We start from the raw sequence: 16362 nt of genomic DNA on the forward strand, positions 1-16362 counted from the left end.
TAAAAACCAGCCAGAGTGTGGGAGACAGGCAGGGCTGGGGTGGGGAAAGAACCAGAAGAAAAGGAATTCCACACAGATGGCAGCATCAACAAATGAAGAAAGATCAACAAAGCATGTGCAGGAAAGCAGAAGCAGCTGGGGTGGCTGGTGGCATCACTGGTGGATGCAGGGCAAAGTGGGGCAGCAGCAGGGGTGGGCCCTGTGTGCTGGGCTAGGGCAACAAGGGCCACTCAAAGGTTTTAAACAGGGGGCTTGTTACAAAGCTCACTCCAGTTGGGAAGAAGCGATTATACCGGAAAAAAGGGAAGCGGAGGCCAACAAGGCAGCTACTGTGTGGTTCAAATGTTGAGCTGAAGCAGTGGTATTAAGAACAGAGGAGAGAGGCCAGGTTTGAGATGCATGTAAGAGGCAGAATGATAGAACTTGATATTTGATGAGGGAGGGAGGAGCCAACAAAACATCTAAGTTTTTATTTAGGCGGTGCTTTTACTGAGACAGGAACACAGGAGGTGTGCAGGCTGGAGGAGGGGAGTGGAGTCTAGCGCCGAATGTGCTGGACAGACAGCTAGTTGCCTTTCTGAAGAGGACGGTGGGAAACAGAGGCTCTTGAACTCCCAGGAGGTCTGCCCGACAGGGCATCCCCACCTACCCCATGACCAGGAACAGCTCTGGATTCTGGAAGGAAAGCCTTGCTTTCAATGCCAAGCCTCTGGCTTATGGTATGTAGGTTGGCCCTGCTTTGGCTCCAGTGACCCTAGAAGACCAGAGAGGCCATAGGGGCCTGGGCTGTGGGGCTGGTGCGTTATCTCCACCATTTGTAAGGTGGTAACTGCGCGCCAGCCTTGCTAGAAAAGCCCTGCAGCTGGGGATCACACTGATAAATTCACTGTATTACTTTGCACAAATCAATATCCCAGCACTTACCAGGGGTTGATGTGACCGAAATTGGTTTCAGCCAATTCGAGAGGGTAATAAATGGCCATTTATCAAATCAATTCATTCTGCGGCACTTCTCTGGCTGCCCATCCTCATGGTACCCCTGGGTGCCAGGGTCCACCCAGCTAGTCCCTAGCATACATGTGACACTAGCCTAGAGGACCCAGGGAGGACTGGCCTAGCCTCTACATCTGCCTCCCATTCTGCACCTCCTTCAGTCTTGAGGTCCCGAGGCACTGGCTGTTGCCCGCCTACCACAAACCCTGACCCAGAGAGTGCCTCAGGCTCCACCTGGGTAGGTAGCTGGACATTATCTGTGTGATCCCCAGCCTCAGGGCTTCTAGCAAGGTGGGCACATAGTTACTGCCTTACAAATGGAGTTGATGACTTACCAGCCCCAGAGACTAGGCTCCAATAGCCTCTAGTATTTTCTGGAGTCAGTATGTAAGGACAGGGTCACTTACATACCACAGGACAAGAAGCAGGGCCTTCCTGATCTGAGGCAGATTTTAGGTGACAGAATGGAGCTTTGGATAGAAGAAAGAACTCAGGGCAGACATTCTGACAGTCCTTGGGAGGTGGGAAGCTGAATCATCTACTCTTGCTTGGGTGCACTCAAGGGGAGGCAGAAGGGTGGGCAGCAGAGGTCTGTAGGACTAGGGAAAGATACCAGCCTGGGGCTGGGAACTAAGGGTCAGTCCCAGTTTGAAGGAAACAGCTGTGGGCCTGAACTACAGAGCACAGTGCCCATCCCTAGATGGTCAACATCTCAAGGACAGGGACTAGGTTTTATTCAGTGTTGCCTGGCACACATTGGAAAGAGCATGTGCTTTAGAACCAGGCTGTCTGGATCTGCTCCCCAGTACACAGGCGAGGAAGCTGATGCTCAGAGAAGCTAAGTGACTGGCCTGAGTGACACAGCTGGTAATTGCTGACCTGCTATTCAAGCCCACATTGGTTGAACTCTTCCTATATCAATGTCCTTCTCCTCTCCTCCCAACTCTTACTTCTGGGAGCTTCATATCTTATGGGCTTGAGAAGCAAGAGGTCAGAGGAGCAGGCAGCATGCTGGGAAAGGGCCGTGTCAGAAGCAAAGGGAAAATACTATGATGGCAGCTGCAGTTCTGGCCCATATGCACAGGAGACTCCAGCAGGAAATGCTCTCTTAGATCTCTGCGTAGGTAATCTATTTCTCCTTAGGCTACTCCTTCTCTCTCCAAACCCTGAGAGCTCCCAGCGTCTCGCATCCTGCCACTTCAGACACATGTTGGCAAAGAAGTGGGAGGTTGCCCACCTCTACGGTGGTGGCTGAAGCTGGAGGGCAGCTTGGTGAGGTTTGGGCCCGAGCAGTGGGGCATTATATATTTAAAAACTCTTTCACTGGCTCCTGTGTGTGCCAGCAGGCATCCTTCTGACATCTAGTTGTGATGCAGCTCTGATCACTGGGATACTTTTTTTTAAAAAGGCAACTTTATTATTTTAAAATGTTTTTATTGATCTCAGAGAGAAAGAGAGAGATAGAAACATCAATGATGAGAGGGAATCATTGATTGGCTGCCTCCTGCAGGTCCCCTACTGGGGAATCGAGCCGCAACCTGGGCATGTGCCCTGACTAGGAATCGAACCTTGGACCTCTTGGTTCATGGGTTGACGCTTAACCACTGAGCAACCCCAGCCAGGCACTAGACACTTTTATCTGCTGATCAGGTCGGGCCCCTGACGAGGGCTCATGGCAACCACATGAGTCCCACTGGCATATGTGAGAATGATGAAGATCAGGCTGGGCTGTGTGTCACAGGGACAACCACTTTCACTTTCAATTACTCCTCTAATTGGTTTCCTAGCACTGAAAATGCCACCCCAGAATATCCCAGAGGGGCACCACAAGGTCAGCCTGATGTCTCCTTTCTCAGTGAGCAGAACCTGGTACTTTCTTTGGCAGTTGCTGGACTGCATCTGCTGCCATCAAATACTTGGAGAGAAGAGGCAGCAACACGTGAGTGGGACTGACCAAGACACAGCAGGGCAGAGTTTTTAAACTTGAGCTGAGCATCAGAATCACCAGCAGGGACTGTTAAAACATGGGTTGCTGTGTTCTATCCCCAGTTTCTGATTCTATAGGTCTGGGGTGAGGCCTGAGATCTGCATTTCTAACAAGTTCCCAGAGGATGTTGATGATACTGATTTAGAGACCATGCTTTGAGAGCCACTGCCTTTGGGGATGTCCCCTTTTCTAAGCTGGACTTGGGTTCCGCTGCCCTTGCTGCCTTTGAGATCACCTCAGGGAGTCATGTATCTGGGTCAGAAAACAATGGGGAGGCTATCATCTTTAGCAGACCCTAGTCCTATATGTCTTTCCAGTGGGGTCGGCATGGGCAGTAGGGCTATTAGATTAGGGGTTATACTAGTGAGTAGTCTGGCTCCCAGGGGTCAAAGTATGGGACATAAGAGCTTCTGAGGTGAAGAAGAAAGCACTCAAGACTTGTTCAGGATGTTTTATCTAAAACTGAGGCAGTGGCAAAAGACAAAAGTTCTAGTTCTGGCTCAGCTGCTACATTACTAGTGATGAACAAGCTCCCATTCCTCTCTAGGTCTGTTTCCTCACCTGAAAAACGGGGACATGGAGAACAGTGGACCAGATGAAGGTCAGAGTTAAATTGTAAACACAGGAAAAGCAGCCTTGAGCAATTATTTAAGTGTTCTGTGGTTCAGCTTCCTCATCTGTAAAATGGGGATTTAATGGTACCAACCTCTCAGGAAGGGAGGATTAAATGACAGAACACATGCAAAGAGCTTATTACAATGTCTGGCACATAGAAAGTATGTCAAAAAGTGTTAAGTTATAATATGCAATACGGTTATGGTGACAGCAGGATGTGCACTTCATTGCTAGCATCTTCCATACTCACCTGCACCCACTGTGGCAATGGCATTCTCCTGGCCAATGATGTGCTCCTTTAGCCGCTGCTCCAGTGGAAATCGGCGCCGCTCCTCAGCTTCACGCTTCCGCTGCTTCTCCTGGTACTATGGGGAGAGAGCAAAGGTGCTCAGGAGTCCGGGCCCAGCAGCATCCTAGTTTTATTCTATCCCTGACCTAAGGGATAAAACACAGGCCTGGCTCCACGGGTCAGGATTCACAACTCTGGCTCATGACTCCTAGAGGCCCAGTCCTCCCTCAGTCCTCTCGTTCTACCCCTCACCCCATCTCCTTACCTCAGGTGGCCACTGCCCAGAGTGCTGGCTAACCCTGCTAGTAAAATAAGCACTACTACTAAATTAACCCTTGATTCTGCAGTCTGACAGAAGACCTGGGTTTGAATCCCAGATTTATCATTTACAAAATGTGCTTATCACCTGGAGCAAGTTACTTCACCTCAGTTTTATCTATCAATGAGGGATTAAATATGATGATATATATAATGTGCCTAGCATCATGGCTGGCATGTAGTAAGTGCTCAGCAAATATTCTTTCCACTTATTCTCTTGAAAACCTTTTTGGTTTTCAAACCAGAGCTATGAACACCTTCCACTTCAATGATACTGCATTTCAATTAAATACAATTATTCAGCAATTGCTACGTGCTGGGCCCCATGATGGAAAGGTGGGTCGGGGAGAAGGAAGAGAACTGTGCACTGCCCCCTGGGAGGTTCTAGTGATGCTGAATATTTGGCATGTGCTGGCCCTGGGCGCGGTCCATTTCAGTAAAGGCAGAAGCTCCTGAGCTTGGTCACACTTCGAGGAAGAAGAGGAGAGCAAGGCCTTGCCCTCAAGGAGCTCAAAGTCGGGCCGGGGAGGTGAGGCAGGGTCTGTGCACAAATATTTCTCAGGCAGAACCATCCAATTTCCTCACAGTTCTAAAGCATGCATGCCCATTCCTAGCCCTATGCCTATTACTACCACCTCCTCCACCACCACCCCCAAAAAACAAAACAAAAAAACCCCTCCAACTACTTGAAAACAAGTTTGTTGTACGAGCCTGTGTTCTAAAATCAGTGATGAACTCCCTGAGGGCAGGCACTATCTTTCACTCACTATTTCTAGCAGAAGTCCTGGCACAGTAGAGGCACCTAGTGAATGACTGCAAAAATGAATTTGATGACAAATATAAAGAGGAACTAACAGCTGGGTGGTGTAGGAGTACAGAAAAAGAAGTGAAGGATACACAAAGTGTGGAACATTTTTTGGGTGGAGGCTTCCTGGGAGACGGGAAGCTTGCAGAAGGTGGAGTAATGGGCTAGGTGGAAGTTGTGGGACTATGGAGAACAGGGGGAAGGGTGCGTGCATGGGTACCATGAGAAAGCACTTACGGAAGCTGGGGGACAGGGGAAGAAAGCAGGTCTTGGAGTAGAGAATTCAGGAGGCTCTCTTTCCCTCAGACCTCTACAACACTGACAGATTTCTAGAAAGCAAGCTGCCAAGGTAAGGCCCTGTCACAAAAGTTGTGGTTGCAGATTGCTCTTGCGGGCAGAGTGGATGAAAAATACCTGCTGCTTGGGCAGTGTTTTCCTGTTACGGTAGTGACCTTGACAGAAGTTAAAAAAAATAAATAGCAAACAATCCAATTTTGGTTGTTGCTATCAGTCTGTAACTGAAAGCTCCCATCAGTCCTGGGGTTTCATGTGGAGCAATAATTCGGCGCCGATCCCAGTGGAGCAACGCTTGCCGGTTGGAATCCAGAGTGTCACTGTGCAGCTCCCTCAGGCGCCACATACATCACCTGGCTCTGACGACTCCAGTCATATATCTGCCTCCTCCTCCTCCCTGCCCACCCAGTCCCTCTCAGCACACGGTCCACGAGGCTTGAAGGCTCTGATGGTGAGATATACACAGGCTGGCTGGTATAGCCCCGGCTAGTGCATTGGCCAGCTTACAGTCCATCAGGCAGACCATGGAAGGAGCTCGAAGTGATGGAAACCGGTCTCCACTAGTTTGTTGGGTCTGTTTCCTCACTTCTCCTCAGTGATGGGTATCCCCACCTCTAGGCCTTTTGCTCACACTGCTCCCTCACCACAGAAGTCTCTCCACTCCCACCCACCTCCAAGTGCCTTGGTGATCTCAGCTTCAATACTGAATTGTCTAAGAACCCTCTTGTAAGGCTTCCTGCCTGCCGCAGGCCCTGTGGAGCACTTATCTGACTGCCTGTTTCTCTCTCTTTTCTAATCCATAAAGTTCTTAGTGACAAAGACTAAGTTGTATTCTTCTCTTTAGCTCCAGTATTTAGCACAGGGCCGGGCTCACAGAAGAGTCAATACATGCCAACTGAATGAGATAACTCCATTTGTGGACGAGCTGCTGTGCACTGTACTCAGCATTTTATACATAGCATCATATTTTTTTGTTTCCTCTATTTTTTAAAAAATTTATCTTTATTGTTGAAAGTATTACATATATGCCTTTCCCCCCCATTGATCTCTGCCACCCCACACCACCCGTCCCAGGCCTTCACCACACTATTGTCTGTGTCCATGGGGTATGCATATATACGCATATAAGTTCCTCAGTTAATCTCTCCCTTCCCATCCCCACCCTTCACCTTCCCTCTGAGATCTGTCAGCCTGTTCCATGCTTCTATGTCTCTGGATCAATTTTGTTTATCAGTTTATTTTGTTCATTAGATTCCATATGAGTGAGATCATGCGATACTTATCCTTCTTTGACTGGTTTATTTTGTTTAGTATAATACTCTTCAGGTCCCTCCATGCTGTTTCAAAGGGTAAGAGATCCTTCTTTTTTACAGCTGCATAGTATTCCCTGGTGTAAATACCAGTTTTTTTTATCCACTCATCTACTGATGGGCACTTGGGCTGAGATTTACAATCTTAGCTATTGTAAACTGTGCTGCTATGAACATAGGGGTGCATATATTCTTTCTTATTTTTTTAAAAAATATTTTTTTATTGATTTCAGAGAGGAAGGGAGAGGGAGAGAGAGATAGAAACATCAATGATGAGAGAATCATTGATCGGCAGCCTCCTGCAGGCCCCCTACTGGGGATTGAGCATGCAACCCAGGCATGTGCCCTTACCAGAATCGAACATTCAGTCCACAGGTCAACTCTCTATCCACTGAGCCAAACTAGCCATATCTCTTCTTTTTTTGTTAATTCTCACCCGAGGATAGTTTTCCATTGATTTTAGAGAGTGGAAGGGGGTCTGGGGGGTGGGGGTGGGGGGTGGGGGGAGGGGGCGAGGAGAGAAACATTAGTGTGAGAGAGACACATCAATTCGTTGCCTCCTACATGTACCCTGGCCGGGGATCAAGCCTGCAACCAAGGTAAGTGCCCTTGACAGGAATTGAACCTGGGACCTTTCAGCGGGCCAATACTCTATCCACTGAGCCAAATTGGCTAGGGCCATATATTCTTTCTGATTGGTCATAGCATCATATTTAATTCTTACAGTTGTCCCCATCTGAAGTTTGGCTCCTCTTTTGGCTCACAGTGGGGCAAGGCATGTGGCGCAAAGAAGCTTTGCTCCAGACAGAGCTGAATTCAAACCTCACCTCACCTACCTACTAGCTAGCTGACCCTGGGGCAGTTAATTTACCTCCTTGAATTTTATATTCCTCACTAGAGGCCCAATGCACAAAATTTGTGCACGGAGGGGGGGGGGTTGTCCCTCAGCCCAGCCTGCATCCTCTTCAATCTGGGATCCCTCGAGGGATGTCCGACTGCCCGTTTATGCCCAATCCCACTGTGCAGTTGGACATCCCTCTCACAATCCAGGATTGCTAGCTCCCAACCGCTCCCCTGTCTGCCTGCCTGATTGCCCCTAACTGCTTCTGCCTGCCAGCCTGATCACCCCCTAACCACTCCCCTGCCAGCCTGATCAATGCCTAACTGCTCCCCTACTGGCCCGATTGCCCCTAACTGCCCTCCCTTGCCGGCCTGGTCACCCCTAACTGCCCTCCTCTGCCAGTCTGGTCTCCCTCAACTGCCCTCCCCTGCAGGCCTGGTCCCCCCCTCCCAACTGCTCTCCCCTGCAGGCCTGGTCACCCATAACTGCCCTCCTCTGCAGGCATGGTCCCTTCCAACTGCCCTTCCCTGCAGGCCTGGTCACCCCTAACTGCCCTCCCCTGCAGGCCTGATCGCCCACAACTGCCCTCCCCTGCCAGCCATCTTGTGGTGGCCATCTTGTGTCCACATGGGGGTGGCCATCTTTGACCACATGGGGGTAGCCACCTTGTGTGTTGGAGTGATGGTCAATTAGCATATTACCTCTTTATTATATAGGATTTCTAACATGGGGCTGGTACCCATGCCTAACTTGCAGAATCCTTGGGGATGTTGGTGGAGATTAAATGAGAGAGTATATACAAAGCACCTGGCAGAGTATCTGGTACACAGTGAATGTGTATGAGGAAGTGGTATGTAAGAGACTCAAGTGGAGGAGAGCACAGTAGCTGGCCCTTGGGAGGCCTTTAATAACTGATTATGTAACCCAGTGCCATTTATTTATTTATTTATTGGAACTCTTTATTTACTGAAACTCTTTAAAATAATGTAATCTGCGTGGAGTTCCATACATAAAGAGAAGAGTTCTCTGGCTCAAGTAGAAGCCAGGAGCTAAGTCCACTTGGATGCCCCCACTGCCCTGGAAGTGGCCCCTGACTCCTTCCCCTAGGAACCCAGCAGGGCACAGTCCCAACACCAACAGGGTTCCGAGTACACCTACTATGGCTCATCTCTGCCTGCCAGTTTCCCTTATGTGGTACAGAATTCCGCCATTGATCTGTGGGGCCTCATAGAACATATCTTTTTCCTTTGCTGCATGCCAAGCCTAACATGACTTTGTCACCACTTTGTTGATTTGGGTACAATGTTCATAGCTTCTTTGTCTTCTCCAGGGAAACATTTCTACTTCCTGTAACTCTTCTTCAGTCATGATTTTAGGCTACCTTCGAATTCCTGTTATTTTCTTGGGCAAGAAGAAAGGGTCCTTAACTTCTATGGGGGTCAGGGTGGGGAAAGGTTACACTGTGATTTGGGTGGTTTCTCAGGGGCTTTCCAGATAGTCCTGGGAAAGAGTTAACCTATGGCCTAAATCTAAGCATGTCCCGATTCTCTACCAGCCTGGAACCCTAAATATCTATTCAGAAAAACTTTTGAAAATGCAGAATTTTGGGTAAAAATGTACAGGATACTGAGATTAAACCTGATAGGTTACAGATTCATTCTCTTTTCCTAATGCTTAGCACAGACTTTGTATAAAAAAAAATGTACTGAATGAATGACTTTTTAACTATATGAGCCCAGGCTTGTGAAAAGCAAGCCAGCAGAAGAACCTAGAAAAGGAAAACACTTGGTCTGCATATACTCTTCTTGGGAAAGAGGAGAGAGGAGAATGGGAGAAGGCACTTGGGAAGGGTTCCATAAATAGGGACTACTATTGTTCTTGGCTTTTTGAGGAAATGGGGAGGAAGACTACAGGGACTAAGGTCAAGGCCGTGCTTTGACAGGGCTCCACTAGAGAAGATAAGTAGGTGACCCAGCCTACAGAAGCAGAGGGTACTGGGCTGAGAGGCACTAGGAAGTAGCCACCCAGGAGCTCAGGAGTGGGGGAGTGATCATCTTCTTAATAAAAGCCATATGCAATTAGCTTCAGAAGCCCTCACCTGGAGCCAGCAGCAACCAGCTCCCCATGCTGCATCTTGGCTGGATATTCGCTGCCACTGGTTTCCATCACTCTTGATTTAACATGGCACCCCTCCTGGCTGTGAGTGCATTTACAGGAAAGGGCTGGGAGGCCGAGGCAAAGCCTAGTTGGGCTCGCTCAGAGGTGGGGAGTGTTACAGGGAGAGGGGGTATGTCAGGCACCATTACTGTTGGGCATCACTTAGAGAAAAGGTCTGATAATGAACCTGGCAGTGTGTTCACTGAGAGGATAGCTGGGGCGGGGGTGGCAGGCATAATGAGACTCTGGGCAAGAATGAGATAGGTATGGTGGAGGGAAGAGAAGAGAGGCCAAGCTGCAGTTTGCCGCTCATAGGAGTTCAGGGCCACAGAGCACACTGGCTGCTCACAGACTCAGCTATGCCCTATCCTCCTGGCTCCTTGACTCCAACACCAGCTCACATCATAGTTATGCCCTGAAGCTGGGGATCACAGAGAGAGCTGAGTGGGGAGGTCAACAAAAGAGACCAAGGGGCAACAGATGAGAGTAGGGAGGGGGATGATGGAAAGAACCCTGAATGGGGGGAATGATGACAAGGGGAGCTCAGGGGATCCAACAAAGGAGCCTAGGGGATGCATAGCAGATGGAAGGAGACTGGGGAATGAAAGTTTCTTGAACTGGCTCATAAAGGACACAATCTTGTAGAGCAGTGGCTCTCAACCTTTCTAATGCCGCGACCCTTTAATACAGTTCCTCATGTTGTGGTGACCCCCAACCATAAAATTATTTTCGTTGCTACTTCATAACTGTAATCTTGCTACTGTTAATGAATCGTAATGTAAATATCTGTGTTTTCCGATGGTCGCGACCCACAGGTTGAGAACCGCTAGCAGGGTCGCCTAAGACCATCGGAAAACACAGATATTTACATTACGATTCATTAACAGTAGCAAAATTACAGTTATGAAGTAGCAACGAAAATAATTTTATGGTTGGGGGTCACCACAACATGAGGAACTGTATTAAAGGGTCGCGGCATTAGAAAGGTTGAGAACCACTGCTGTAGAGGAAGACTGGGCACAGAGCATGCATCAGTCCCATCAGACTTGGTCATCACTACCATCAATATCTCCAATTCCATTCTCCTTTCTTCCAGACCATCCTCCTGTTGCTGCCAGAGCAATAGTAACATGTAAATCGGGTCATATCACTCCTCTGCAAAAAGACACGACTGGTGAGAGAAGTTAAAAGGGGCAAGTGAAAAAATGAGTTGTGTTCTTCTCAGTGCATCAAATCAGGAGGCACCTGATGCTCTGTATCCTATAACTGGTGACGTTGCTTTGATCACTTAGTTAAGGTGGTCGGTGCCAGGTTTCTCCTCTATCATTTTCCCCTTTGTAATTAATAAGTATCCTGTGGGGTAAAAATCTGAGGCAATGTAAATATTTTGTTATTCTTCAAACTTCATTCATTAGTTTTAGCATCCATTGGTGATCTTGCCTGACTTGGGACCAGCTGTTCTAATCCTTGCAGCCCTATGAAGTTCAGAGTATCTCATCCCTCAAAAAACAGAGATAAAGTAAATTAAAGCAAGGTTCCACTGGTAGCAAATAATAGAGACAGAACACTAACTGTTGTAGCCTGACTCCAGCTCCTGCACTTTCATCCTGGAGATAAGACCTATTCCCGGCCTTCAGGGAGTTCAGAGTCTATTCAGGGAAATGAGACTTAAAACACAAATTTCATATGTCTACTTTTAACACAGGGCTTCCTAATGAATTTATTGAAAACCAACACCAGACGGTGGTCTTGCCAAAAATGCATAATCTGAGTTGAATTATAAGGAAACCTTAGACAAACCCTAATTGAGGGACAGCCTACAAAATAACCAGTTTGTACTTGTTAGAATATCAAGGTAATGAAAGACTGAGGAACCGTTCCAGATCAAAAAAGATTAAAGAGACATGACAATTGAATCCAACTTGGGACCCAGAATTTTCTTTACATACGTTTTTATTGATTTTGGAGAGATAGAAACATCAATCGGCTGCTTCCTGTATGTCCCCTACTGGGGAATGAGTCTGCAACCCAGGCATGTGCCCAGATCAGGAATTGAACTGGTGACCTTTTGGTTCATGGGTCAACGCTCAATCACTGAGCCACACCAGCTAGGCGAATTTTCTTTTCTTGTAAAGAGAATTATTGGAACAACTGGAGAAATCTGAATAATATCTGTAGATTAGTTAGGATCAATATAATGCTCTGATTTTGAGGCTTATACTGAGGTTATGTAAGAAAATGTACTTGTTTTTTAGAAAATTCATATAAGTATTTAAGGATAAAGGGGCATAAAATGTATTATTTACTCTCAAATGATTCAGAAAAGACATATAGCTCTCTCTAAATATTTATGCATATTTAAGTAATAAAGCAAGTGTGATAAATGTTAATGATTGGTAATCTGCATGAAGTGTTATAGTAAATCATTGTACTCTTTTTTTGAAATCATGTAAAAAGAAAAGAAAAAAAACCCAGGATAATTTTACCCTTGGGGAATGGGGAGTACTGAAAGGGAGTAGAAAGTGAGCTTCTGTGTGCTTATAATAGTTTATTTCTTGACTATTACACTAATATTATGTGTACCATATACAAGTATATTTCAATAAAAAGTTTTTAAGAAGTTAAAAACAAAGAAAGGACAAAGCAAAAACCTGTCCCCATAAAACAAAGAGTGCTGTCTGGCCCATAGTAAACCTGTAATGAAGGCCAGATAGTGTTTTCATCCCCACAGGACCAAGCACAGGGCCAGGCACCAGCACTCAAAATGAGATACGTAGCAGGGAGCAGGCTGGGAAAGGAAGGGAAGAAATCCCTTTTCACCCTAAACCAGGAGAAACATAACCCTCCTACCCTCCTGCATACCTCACCCCTTCCCTCCTGGAAAGCTTTCTTCAGCTCTGATGGGAGCACCCAGGCTCGAAGCCTTGAATGGGGGCCCAAGGGAGCATTGCATCCCAAGCTACCCCTGAAGCAAATGAAAAAATATAGACATAGGAAATGTGCTTGTGCTTCTGTCACTGGGATATGCAAATAAAATATATATGATAGGTCTATCTGCCTAATATTCCTGCCAATTCATTCTCTGGGTGTGATTAAAATGAGCAATAAATTCCTCGTGAGTCTCGGTGGAGTGAGGATCTGGGAGTAGAGATGCGGGCTGGCACCAGCACGTCCCCCTCAGCTGAATATTCATCATGGACTAGCTCCCCATATTTTTGTTTTATCTGCCATCATGTGCACAGAGATATATTTCTACCTCTCCTTCGTCACTTAGTTAAGACATGAAAATGGTCTAAGCTTTAAGTATTAAACTCTCCATCTAGTGCACGGGTGGGGAACCTTTATTCTGCCAAGGACTATTTGGATATTTATAACAATTTGTGGGCTATACAAAATTATTAATTTAAAAATTAGCCTGCTATATTTGGTTAAACATTTAACTTACCCCTAATGCCTGGCAGGGCCAGACCAAATGATTTTGCAGGCTGGATGTTCCCGACCCCTGATCTAGTGAGATCACAGGCTACCTTCTCTAGGAAGCCTGACCTGCTCATTCTGCCTGGAAGAGACCCATGCTTTCTTGGAGCCCCACAAAATCTGTGTAGACCCCTCCCCTAAGGCACAAGTCATTCTGTGGGTATCAGAGCTGGGAGTACTCGCATCTCCCCATCCTCCTCTCTCACATGGCCCCCTCAGGGGACAGGAGCTGGGCTTCATCTACCTCTGGATCTTCTTGGGGGTTCCCAAGGAGGCCAAGAGAATGGAGTAAACTAACAGTGAGAAGTAACTCATTTGGGCCAATTAAGATAATAGAAATTTTAGATAAGCAATACCTTTTGAAAGGCAGAATAAAAAAAAAAATTAGGCTAATAGATAATTTTAAAATAAGAAAAACATTAAGAAATAACATTAAGTGAAAAAAGCAGATCCCAAATGAGGAACTAGATCATAACTCAAACACCTTGAGAGTCAAGTAGAAAATATAAATGTTTGACAGACAAGCCCATACAATAGGGAATGGGAAGGTCTGTGGCTAGAGAGTCCACACTCCAACCTCTAAAGCGTTACATTCACATTTAAAAAAATTCTAGCTGGCAAAATAAAATATGGCTGCCACTTTGAAATCCCCGGTATATACAAAAAGTCCACCTATATAAATATATATAGGTATGGTCCAGAAAAGGTAAATATAGTATCATAAGAGGAAATCTCTTATTTATATCTCAATAGTTATTTTTAACAACTTGATTTTCTGTAAATCACCTGCTTGCTTTCTTTTAGCTTCAGTTTCCCATCTGTAAAATGGAATACTAAGAGCTGCTTCATATGTTTGTTATAGGGTTAGAAAAAATATATATTAGAGCACCTGGCATAGTGCCTGGATACATTAGATAAATGGTACCTACTATTATTATAAATAATTAAAAATATTAATAGTGGTTACAAATAGGTAGTCGAAATTTAGCTAGTTGACATCTCTTCCAGGAGGCCTTCCTTGGTCTCCCAGGCAGGATTAGAGGCCACCTCTGGGCTTTCAGTGGTGTCATGGTTCGCTTGCCTGTCTCCTTATCAGACTGTGAGCTCCTTCAGTGTTTCACCATCTGTTTTCTTCCCACGTAGCCCAGAGCTTGGCACACAGATGTCATTTATAAATATATACTGAATTATTTAATTCTCTTATTTTACCTTCCTAATTTTCTATGATGGGACAGATAGCTTTTATAATTACAAATTTTCTGTAAGGAGCACATATTTGACTACACAGTGGTAGGGGAAGGTGGAAGAGGCTGAGCTGGGTGGCAAAGGATACTGGATGGATAGAAGAGGAGTAAGATAAGGTCACAGTGGTGGTTTAGACAAAGAGCTAGGAGATACGGTCTTAGGCTGGAGCCTCAGCACCCTCCAGGCCTGAGTCATTATGTTACAAATATAGGGCCTCAGGAGCAGATGCTGCTCTCTTACTGGCAGAGGGAGACAGAACCCAGCTCTAAAGCAGTGCTCTTCCCCAGAAACTCTGCCTCATAATTTTGAAGAGGTAGTTTTTGCAGCTTGGAGGAAAAAAACAGAGCAGAAAGAATGGATGACCACATAGATGCTAAGCAACTGAGAGAAAGACAATGATGCTGACATCCAGGGAGAGCTGAGGGGTAGTTCAGCTAGTTAGGATCTGATGGGAGAGCAGAGCAATCAGGTGGAAATGTTGAACGGACAGCTGGACATTCCAGATGTAGGAAGTCCAGACCGGATGAAGGGATCAAGTACAGAGAGGTGACAAAAAACAGTCTTCCAGTTGAGAGGCTGCAGAAGCCGAGGGCTGACTCTAAGTGGTTGTCTAGCCTCTATTGGCGGCCTCTTGTACTGTACAACAGCTCTGTTAGGGAGCTCCTCTTTGCAGCTGCCACCCATTAAGCTTGCTCTGTCCTAGCTTTGCCACTGAATGAATCTCCACCCCTCCCACCCACAGCCGTTCCTGTGCCTACGTGCAATCTCTCTTCAGGGCCAGATGACTCTATTGCCTTCAGCCTTTTTTCGGGCAGTTCCTCTCGCCCTCCTTACTGCCCTCCTTGTAGAGACTCTAAGAACTCAGTCTACTCAGAAGGTAGTGTCTACAGTTGCTTTCTGTGGTCCAGAAGGGTCTGATTGGCAGAGGAACACAAGTGCCATTTGTTAACTGCCTTATGGCCAACATCAAGCCATTTCTTGGGCAGCCAAATTCTGTTAAGAGTCCCTCAGCAGCTCTAACCCCTCCACATATGCTGGCACCAAGAAGCCTATTCTCTTGCCTTACATGACCAGACCAGAGCTTGACCTATATCACATCACCTGAAAAATCATTGTATTCTTAGCCAAGTGCAGTGCTTGCTCTCAGGAGACAATAATTAGGCCTGAAAGAGGAAATTATGACTGGGATGCAGTCCCCAAGGTTATCTGAAACATGCTTAGGGATTTCCTTAAGGCACACGGAAAAGCTGACCTGACTTCAATGGCTGCTCCTAGGGGTGGGAAATCTGAACAAAGGGAGGGAAGCGTTTGCTCTATGGAATTTTGCTCTTTGCTGGTCCCAAGTGCCCCTTGGAATGTGCTGTGAAAGCCAGTCCACCTTCCTAACTCCTCCCCTTCTCTGGAGGGAACATTGCAGGATGGTTACTAAGGATTCCAAGGAGACAAGCTGTGGTTAATGCTGGTTACCAAGTATTTCCAGTTCTCCCCCTTCTAGGCACATGGTAAGTTCACTCTTGGTCTCCTTGTTTCCTTATGATTGGGCAGGAACATGGGATTAGTATGTCCAGTGAGTTGTGAGTGGAAGTAGAGGGTCCTACTTCCAGACTGTGCATTTAACTGCAGTGCAAGATCTTCCAGAAAATTCTTTTCCCATGCACTCAGCATTGTTCCACAGGATGGCTGCTCTGCACTCGGGTCCCCGAGTGCCTGTAATGAGCAGAGCACACACATCCTCACTCCCCCTCCCCACAATGAACATGCAGTGTGAGGCAAAAATAAATCTTTGTTCTTTTAGACAACTGAAATTTGGGGTTGTTACAACAGCATAATATGTTTATCCTGACCAGCACACAGACAATCATATATTGAATGGAACTTTAGAAACAATTTAGTCCAATGTTTTCATTTCACAGAGGTAAATCAAGCTTCAGTGAGGGAAAGTGCTAGCCCAAGGTCACCCAGTCTAGTAAGTGATGGAGCTGGGATTACAGCCTACATCCTGTCTGTCTCAGTGCAGTGACCTAAGTGCTT

At 46.4% G+C, this 16362-nt stretch overlaps 1 protein-coding gene across 2 annotated transcripts in view; it reads right to left on the reverse strand.

The window, feature by feature from the left end:
* Positions 1-16362, reverse strand: part of CLPB (ClpB family mitochondrial disaggregase) — a 164568-nt gene that overhangs the window by 32617 nt on the left and 115589 nt on the right. For both annotated transcript variants that reach the window (XM_079788179.1, XM_079788180.1), the window contains one exon: positions 3846-3960. In XM_079788179.1, the coding sequence (XP_079644305.1) occupies positions 3846-3960 (115 nt within the window). The remainder of the gene's footprint in view (positions 1-3845; positions 3961-16362) is intronic.

Source organism: Cnephaeus nilssonii, assembly GCF_951640355.1.
Source record: "Cnephaeus nilssonii genome assembly, chromosome: 13".
In the NCBI taxonomy this organism is placed as follows: domain Eukaryota; kingdom Metazoa; phylum Chordata; class Mammalia; order Chiroptera; family Vespertilionidae; genus Cnephaeus; species Cnephaeus nilssonii.